This window comes from Apaloderma vittatum, unplaced genomic scaffold (genome assembly GCF_000703405.1).
Source record: "Apaloderma vittatum isolate BGI_N311 unplaced genomic scaffold, ASM70340v1 scaffold31324, whole genome shotgun sequence".
Lineage (NCBI taxonomy): Eukaryota > Metazoa > Chordata > Aves > Trogoniformes > Trogonidae > Apaloderma > Apaloderma vittatum.
The window spans coordinates 1-8,988 of record NW_009713733.1 but is presented as its reverse complement, the minus strand read 5'-3'; the positions used below and the strand labels follow the sequence as shown (position 1 = coordinate 8,988).

Sequence of the window (8,988 nt, the reverse complement as noted above, 5' to 3'; positions counted from 1 at the left end):
TATATATATGCGCTGTATATATTCAACTGTGCCTCTGAGGGTTCTCTGAGCACAAGACAAAACAACAGATTCAAGGCAGAAACCTTCTCGCTGCAGTGCTGCTTCCCGGGCGTTGCACACAAAGCTGCTTCGGCACCTTTCACACGAGGATCTCGAAGCTCACCACCTCCTCTTCCCTGTTTCCCAGCACTTCTGACAGCCCGAGCAATTTTGCACTAAGGTGGAGAGCAGTCGTACGAAGTTGCGCTGCAAACGGGCTCTGGGTCTCGTCCAGCCGGTGCCAGCTCAGCTCTCAGCGGGGTCAGCCCATCCTGATGGGCCCAGAAACCCCCCACCTTCTGGGGTTACCGTGAATCCCACAGGAGAGCCTGCTGTCCCAGCAGCAGCAAGGTGCAACACAGCCTGAAGCAAAGAGGAGAAGGCTGTCCTAACCATCTGCGAACGGGTCAAGCTGGGACAGCAGCTCTGTCCCACCCCAGGTCCCTCCTCTGCACCCTAGACCACTCTCGTGGCTGGGGAAGGGACAGCCACCCAGCAAAAGCAAGGACAAGAAGAGACCTTCATGGGAAAGCTGAGGGGAGGGATCCAGATGCCAACAAGGAACTGCACTGCTGAGTTTTGACTGTCCAAGCCACCTGGCACCCATGGCCACGCCAGATTTGCCTCGGCTTGGTTGCTGCCACACACCCCCTTACCCCACAGCTGTATAAATCAGCCTCACAGCAACCTCAGCACTGCAAAAAAACCCCCAAAACCAAAACCAAAATAAAACCCAAAATGAAAAGCTTCTCCACTTGAGAGTGTTCTCCCCCCTGTCACAGCAGCCTCTCTGCTTCGAACAAAGCCAAGATAAACACAGATCGGTGTATGCACCTCGTGCATCAATGTCAGGTCAGCTCTGGGCACAACTCTGTTATTTTCTGGAGCCAGGATGAGCGCAGAGCAACGGGAGCTGGCTCGTAACCAGTCCATCACAAACCAGTGGCCACTGGGTTCTCTGCTCTTCGCTCCAGCCTCGGTGATGACAAAGCAGTTGCTTCACAGTCAGCGACTGCCAGAAGGAGCAGGGCTCACCTGCGGCGCTGGGCGGCCAAGTCTCAGCCTGAACTCACACCATGTTTCTCAGTAAAGGGGAACAAAAACCTCCCAAGCTACAGGTTCACAAAGCACCAGCCCCCACTCCCTCCCTCCCCGTGTGCAGCTGCAGAGAGACACCAGCAGCATTTTCTGTCCCTTGGCTGCAGGAAGGGCATTAAAAGCAGCACACACAGACCATGGCTTCACTCAGAACTGAACATTTCCTGCTATCAAATTTTTTCTTAGACCTAATGTTCTTTAAATGACATTTTGATGTTCAACAGTAACGGTGCCTAAAAATACTGGCGAACAAGCCCCTTACCTCCAGCACAGGGTAATGCTCTGGTGATGGATTTGCAGGCATCGCTTCCAGAACACTTTGGCACTCCTGAGAAATTGCATCGATGGAGTCCAGCACCGGGTTCATTATCGCAGGGAACTGAGAAGTGGGGAAGGAGAGAGGTGAGAAGACTGCTCGCTAGCATTCTAGCGTTCTAACACCACTGTGACAAAACCGGCCCCGGTCTCTTTGAGCTGGACATTTCCTCACCCTGCCCAGGGCAACTCATTCACAGAAAAAAACAAAAACAAAACCAAACCAGAGGAAGGAACTATACTTCTCATGGTTGCAAGCTGATTTTGTGGCAAGCGCTGTTAATGCTGGAGAACGGGAGGAGATGAGATAAACTCCCACTCCTGGGGCAGCTGAGCCTTAGCTGGGAGCAGACAGGAACACAGTGACCTCCCCAAGACCTGCAGTCCCTCGTGAGAAGAACTTGGCTCATGAGGGTTATCTCCGTGCCCTGCACCCGCACAACATCTCCATCCCTGCCAGCACAGCACCTTCAGGATCTTCTCCTTGACGTTGGCCACCAGGACCTTGGTGCTTCGAGGGACTTTTGTGTTGGTCAGCAAGATCCTCAGCAGCGGCACCCTGGAAGCAACAAGAAATCTCTCCTTGCCTCTTTCCTTCCAGCGGCTCGCAGGGCCCAGGCAGCCACAGCTCGTTCTGCCTCAGCAAAACCTCTTTGAGCAAGACACCTGAGATAAGGAGTCCCATTCCTTTTGAAAAAAGTTAAGCAGGCGTTTTAGTGCTGGCTGGGTTCAGCCTTGTTCCTCCTAGATACAAGGAACAACTGTACCAGTGCTATAAATAGGGCTGTAATGTATTTACCGAAATCCGTGGGTTTCGAACAAAATTTTTCCCTCTGAAGTACTATCTACAAGACTAGCCAGCAGTGGCCATTAACAGCTAATAGAGCAATTTCATGCACTGTGAAAGATTTTAATGGGGTGAGATTATACTTCGTTGGCAGGAGGCAGAGGGAACACGCAGGAGCTGGATTCGTCTCTGCGCCTCGGTTTTTGCACACCCCCACCACCAGGTAAGCAAAAAAAGCTCCCCCTCCCCGCAGAGTCGTTCGCTGCCAGGAGCAGATCCCTTCCCTCTGCCCATAATGCCATGAAATTAATATTGATCCTTCGTGCCACGCTCATCTAATGCCGGGTAACAACCGAACATTTCGGTGTCCCGTCCACCTCAAACCAAGGCGATACTCGAGCTACCCGCGGCCAGAGCAAAACCCGGCTGCAAGGCTCCACGCTGCCAGCGATCTCCCGTCGATCTCGTACCCTACGAGATCCACCTGGTGCCTCTTTTGACATATTCCACCCACTGCACGCGAGAGTTATTTTTAAACTCGAACGTTACCTCTTCAACGGCGTGATTTTTCCTGATTGGTATCTCAGGGCTCCACCTAAAGTAAAACACATGCATTGTCTCGGCACACCGCGAGCCGAGAGAGAACTCGGTGTCGTAAGAGACAGAAGGTCTTTCATCTTCAGAACCTCACCCAGAGCATATGACAGTAATTGCAAGAAACACCAGCTAAATGAACCATGTTTTCAGACAGCACCGATCTGCCTAACCCTGCCAACTTAATGAGAGGGTCTGGCTGGACGTAGTTAACCCAACGCCTCTCCCTTTTGCTCTCCTCTACTCTGGGACCACATTAAATATTTTTTTTTTTTGCAAGGCAAAGAGTTTGGCCAGCATTAAATCTTCACTGGGGAAGGAGGACTAAAAAAGAAAAAAAAAAAAAGAATCAAGTAGTGATTCGCAGAGGCAGAGCCAAGCACGCAGGTTTTGAACTGGACTGAACGTGTGCGCTCACGTCAGCGGCCGTCCCTCAGCGTGGAATTTCATTGTCCAGAAGGAATGTCTCACTTGACTCCTACTTTTACAGAGGCCTTGCGATTAGGTCTCATTAGAAAGATTATTAAAAAGTCTCCAAGGGCACTTCTAAAACATTCGGAAGTCTCTGCTAATTGAAACTAAATGACAGCTGTCCGACTGCATTTTCTACTGCATTATCCTCAGGACGGGATTAGGTTTCTTTGTCCACGCTAGAATATTTAAATATCAGTTATTTCTGGCAGGGTCTCTGCTCCATGGTGCTTGCCTGGGGGATGCAGATCTCTGGTGTCCCCAAGAGCCCAGCTGGCTCCAGGCCCCACTCACAGACTGGGCAAACCAAGACAAAAAAGGGATTCCCTCTACTTGGGCCAAAACAGGGACCTGAATTTGAGTTTCTGGGGGTTTTTTTGCTGCAAATCAGCATGGTGACACAACTTGCTCCAACATTCCTGCAGCCTTAGTGTTCACAACCAAGCTTTAGTGTTCAACCAAGCCTTAGTGTTCACAGAAATTGTGGCACCTGCTCCCCATGAGTGGAGAACAGAAACACGCCTGCTGCTCTGCCCCCTGCCCAGCACCCACATTCAGTGCTGGGGTGGGGGGGAGCAGCAAACACACACGTACCCCAGGTCCCGACGGCATTATCCACGCCCGAGGGATTGCCGTGCATCACCCGCTCGCCCTGGAAGGCCCAGCTGTTGATCAGAGTCAGCTCTTCTTCTGTCCACCTGAAAGGCAAGAGAACAACTCCGATACGTGACTGAAACCAGCCCCCGTGGAACGATGGAGAGAAGCACGAGAGGCTACAGGAGATCCAAAAGTCGCTGTGGGAAGCCCCAGCACCACGACCCCCACCCTGTGCCCACAAAGTTCTTTCAGCAGAGCGCAGGCACGGCCGCTCACAGCACCTCCCTGGCACCTTCCTGCCTGACAGCGTGTAGAAACTCATCCAGCCCTGCGAGGGGAACTGGCGCTGCGCCACGGACAGAGACCAAGCGAAGGGCACGGCCGCTCCTGCTGCAGGCGAGGGAGGGAGCAGATTCAGGGAGAAGATCCCAGCCCTGGCCAAGCGAAGATCAGATTTAACTGAACACAAGTCTCAACCTGTCCCCCACCTCCCCCACATCGCGCGTTGCCACGCGTCTTGGCCTGAGGTCCCACTCACCAACAGGCAGGACAGAGCATTTATAGATGCAGAAGACACGATGTCAGAAGAGGAAATAGTAAAAGATGTATTTTGCACGTGCAATTTCAGCCTCTAATCGCCAGCCACCCAGCTGGGGGACCCTCACAAGCTGGGTCAAAAGGTGTAGTTGGAACCAATTTATTATCTCCAGTGAAGACTTTGATTTTTAGGGATTAACTCCCGACACTTCAATCTGCACCAGGAGCAGAGAAGGGAACCAAATGCAGACCCAGAAGGTGTTATGCTAAAAATCACAAAACGAGGTCTTTCTGTTGTCTCAAAAGCAGCCACATAAATCTGTGAGTGCTTGGAGAGTTTAAATGCTGGCACGAAGCATTTGGTGCCGGGTCAGACTCCGCAAGGATCAAGGCCCTTGACTGAACACACTAATTAACAGGCTGTAGCAACACAAAAACCAAATGCTGAGCTGCCAGTGACAAAGCAATCGCTGGCTGTGACTTCACTGCAATTCCACCCCAGTGATTTTTTTTCCCCCCAGTGCCTCTCCAAACCCCACGCAGCCACCTTCAGAACTCAGATACCCTGGCATCAGCGATGGTCCGCAGAGAGCGGAGCGAGAATGCGTGTTCGGCAGGTTTTCAGAACGCGGAGGCCCAGAATATGGAGCAGAGGCACAAAGGTTTCGGAAAAGCACCCTGCAGGCTTACACGAAGCAATGAGAGAGGTCACCGAGCGCTGCCAAGGCGAGGCAGAAGTTCTGAGAGCCACCCGCTATCTGGAAGCTGCTGTTTTTATCTTCCCGCTTCCCTGGGCTTCAGCTGAATGTCTTTATCCATCTCCACACACCTTCCCTTTCGCTTGCCAATATTTAATCTGCGAAGCATTCAGAGAAAGAGCTCACACCACCGCTACTCAAAATAGAAGCGCAGTTTGCTGTAAACCACTTGTTTTTAATCCTCTTTCACAGGCTGCGATTCTTCTCTACACGGGAGTCATTATATCACGCTGTTCTTTTCTTGCAACGTTAAGCAAAAAACCTTCTGAAGTCTGACACCCCCATCTCTCACTTACCCCTCTGTGCGCCAGCTGGAAGGAAAAAAAAAAACACAACAAAACTACGCTGCATTCAAGCTGAAGCTAAGAAGTGTGAGCAGAGAATGAAGATATCCTCGCTGTTTGCTGCCTAGTTTGGAACCGGCCTTTGATTTCTCGTGCTGCGCAACTATTTGGGAGATCTGCCTGCTCTAGGAATGTGTTTCTGGGTCAGGCTGCAAGCTCCTTTTTTTGAAGCAGAATGCAGTCACCCCCCTTCTCGCTGTCTCACTTTCAGTCCCCCATAAAACCTGCAGAAGACAACCACAAAAGCTTGCACCTGGCCCTGAGCGCACAAAGGAGGGTTCTGCCGCTCCAGCTGTGATACGCATCTTTAAACAGAGCCTCCTCAGACACAGAGCAGAGCAGACCAGTTTTTCAAGACCAAACTCCCAGGCAAAGCAACCCAAGAAACTCCCTGTCACCAGCTACCGATAAAGGGGAAGCTCAGCCAGGAGGAAATGTACCACGCACGAAAACAAAATAACCATGTGAAAATGCAGAAAAAAACCAGAAATGATCCTTGATACGCTGAGGACTCAAAGCAAAACCTTGAAGATGCTCAGGGACAGAGACGAAAGAAAGGTTAAAAAAAAAAATTTAAAAAAAAAATCACCTTGTTAAAGTTTAATTTCCCCCCCAAAAAAAACTTTTTTTTTTTTTTTTTTAAAGTACGTATATCTTGCATTAGACAAGGGAAATGGTGCAAGTTTTACAAAGTCTCTGCATTCGGTCACTTTTATGAGGAGTGAATAGCAAGCATACAATTCACAGGTCAGATCCCAGGGACAGGGCAGCTTTCCGCTCTGCTGGGAACTCCGGGCAGCGAGAGGAGAGGATGGGAAAGGAGCTGGGCTCCGGGCACCACCACCATGGCCACAGCCCATGACTTGGCCAGGGAGACCAAGAGAGATGTCGGTGCCAGAACCCACATGGGTAAAAGGGAAGACAAGGCTGCAGGGATCACACCTGCAGCTACACATCCAAAGCGGGGTGGTTTCCCTGCAGCATTACCTGGCCGTGGATTCTCCCTCCTTCAGAGGGCAGGAGATGGCTCCGCACGCCGTGAGCAGGGCTGCCGCCAAGCAAACGGCATAGGCAGCGCTGGAACCCAGCCCGGCTCCCGTGGGCAGCTCGGACCACACCAGGATGTCCACACTCGGAACGTCTCTGAAACACAATTCAGATTTCCCCTTGAGACAACATTTCAAAAGGCAAGAAGACGCCAAGTAGGACCAATCGTGGGAAAAGCTGGTTGAAAACTGGCAACGGTGGCACGAGGGTACGTGTCCGACCCAGGCGGGCTTCCCGAGTGCAGCCCAGGAGCCTCGCGCAGCCGTTGTACCAGAACAAAGCCTTGCTGAGTTAGAATCCTGGAATGTCTTAGGTTGGAGGGATCTTCAAGATCATCTAATCCAATCCCCTGCCATGGGCAGGGATGTCCTTAACCAGCCCAGGTTGCTCAAGGCCTCATCCAACCTGGCCTTGAACATCTACAGGGAGGGAGCAGCCACAGCTTCTCTGGGCAATCTAGTCCAGAGTCTTGCCCCCCTCGGACTGAAGAATTTCTTCCCAAGATCCAATCTAAATCTATTTCCCCTTGTCCTATCGCTGGACACTCTTGTAATAAGTCCCTCTCCAGCCTTCCTGTAGGTTCCCTTCAGGTATTAACAGGCAGTTACAAGGTCACCCTGGAGCTTTCTCCTCTCCAATTGGCTCTACGACCAGCACAGCCCATGGTACTGCTGGCAGCGGCACTTAGTAACTAAATGTTTCAGTAGCACCATAAAGAGATTCTTCAAAGACTGCTGCAAACATTATTTTAAATAGGTTTCTAAACAATGCATAAATATCCCGTATCCATAATGGCATGGCTACATCCCACCAGAGAGACAAGCTGACGGGGAAGGTTAAACACAGAGCTATTTGTGCCCACAGGTCCCTTCTCTCTGCTGACTGCGCCTGGGTTGTGTTACAGACCCCAGCATCAAACCCAGGAGCCTTCCAGTGCCTGGTGAGCGACAGGAACCACAAACCCACGGTTTCGGAGCAGGCTGACGACAGCTGCAGGGCTATCACTAAGCAACTCTGAGACTGCAAAGCAAAACATGATGCAGCTACACATCATAATTCTTTAACCCTGGATTCCTTTGCTATGCATACTGAAGTCAGGTTGTGGCTTGGTTTAAACTAGCAAGCAGAGCTGCGGCAGGCACCACCCTGAGCACCTGCCCGGTAACTCCCACCAGTATCATCAGTGGTGTTGGTCAAGTTCAGCCAGTGGGACAGCCCTGGCTGTGGCTACTCAGAGCTCTTCTGGTTTTAGGGAGATTCAGCTCACAAGAGGAACGAGACTCAGCTCGGACGACAAACCCACGGCTCATTTCTGTAGCAGCTTTCCTAATAAAAGCCGTGAAGAAGCGAGCTGCCTGCTGGAGGGAGGATGGCAGGCTGCAAAGAGAGTCTCCGGAGGTGCTCAGAACCTAAGCGAGGTGAGATCTCGTGTAATCTCTTGTTCTGCCTCAAAGATTTGTTTTCCTCTCGTGACCTCACAGAAGCAATTAACAGTGAACAACGCTCAAGACAGCGCGTTTGTTTTGGGGCAGGAAGGTGGCCTTACCCATATTTAGCCGAAATAGCCAGGCACATATAAAGAAAGGCAAGAGTAGCAAGGCTCTCGGGAGCTGAGGCTCCGGCAGTGATTCCAGCAAATTCTTTCAGTGTGTCCAGCTGTTCTACACTGGGGGACTTAGGTTCCTCAAAGTCAGCTATGGAAGCAAGCAGGGGAGAAATTAAACACATGGAAAACAGGGAACTGTTAAACTCAAAAGCAGTATTTACAAGAACATCATCTCCCATCAGAGCAGGCAGACATGGACTGAGCCAATTTCAGATTGCACCTGCAAACTTTCTACCTGAGGATTTGTGACCAAATCAAAGCAGAATCTCCGCCAGCTGCTCTGAAAACCCCATGTTCCCACACTCTACACCTGCACTGTATTACAGCAACTGTCTCCTTGCTTCGCTTCCCAGCACGCCCATCAACTTGACAAGGCACAAACTCTTTACTAAAGAACGTGGCTGCTCTGATGTGCTTCACATAGGCCGGGACTGCGAGCAGCCCGGAGCAGGCAACAGCCTAAGAGAACTTTTGGCCAGTGCTGAGAGATGTTACCAACACTTCGACTCTGCAGTGCCTTCTGCTAATGGAGCTCATTAGGATCGCAGGCTGTAGAATTGTTAAGGTTGGAAAAGAACTCCAAGATCATCGAGTCCAACCGTCAACCCAACACTGCTGTGACCACTAAACCATGGCCCCAAGTGCCACGTCCGCACATGTTTTCACAGTATCACAGAATCACAGAATGGCCTAGGCTGGAAGGGACCTCAGTGATCATCTGATCCAACCTCCCTGTCACGGGCAGGGACGCCTCTCAACGAGATCAGGCTGCTCAAGGCTCCGTCCAAGCTGGCC

At 51.2% G+C, this 8,988-nt stretch overlaps 1 protein-coding gene across 1 annotated transcript in view; it reads right to left on the bottom strand.

Moving 5' to 3' along the window:
- The window catches only part of MVK (mevalonate kinase), a gene marked incomplete at its 5' end in the record, with an annotated part of 10,413 nt that extends 2,132 nt beyond the window's left edge, over positions 1-8,281 (bottom strand). The window contains 6 exons of the mRNA XM_009868485.1: positions 1,400-1,516; positions 1,921-2,011; positions 2,789-2,834; positions 3,899-4,002; positions 6,528-6,683; positions 8,134-8,281. Of these exons, the coding sequence (XP_009866787.1) occupies positions 1,400-1,516; positions 1,921-2,011; positions 2,789-2,834; positions 3,899-4,002; positions 6,528-6,683; positions 8,134-8,281 (662 nt within the window). The remainder of the gene's footprint in view (positions 1-1,399; positions 1,517-1,920; positions 2,012-2,788; positions 2,835-3,898; positions 4,003-6,527; positions 6,684-8,133) is intronic.
- Positions 8,282-8,988: the final 707 nt, after the last annotated feature.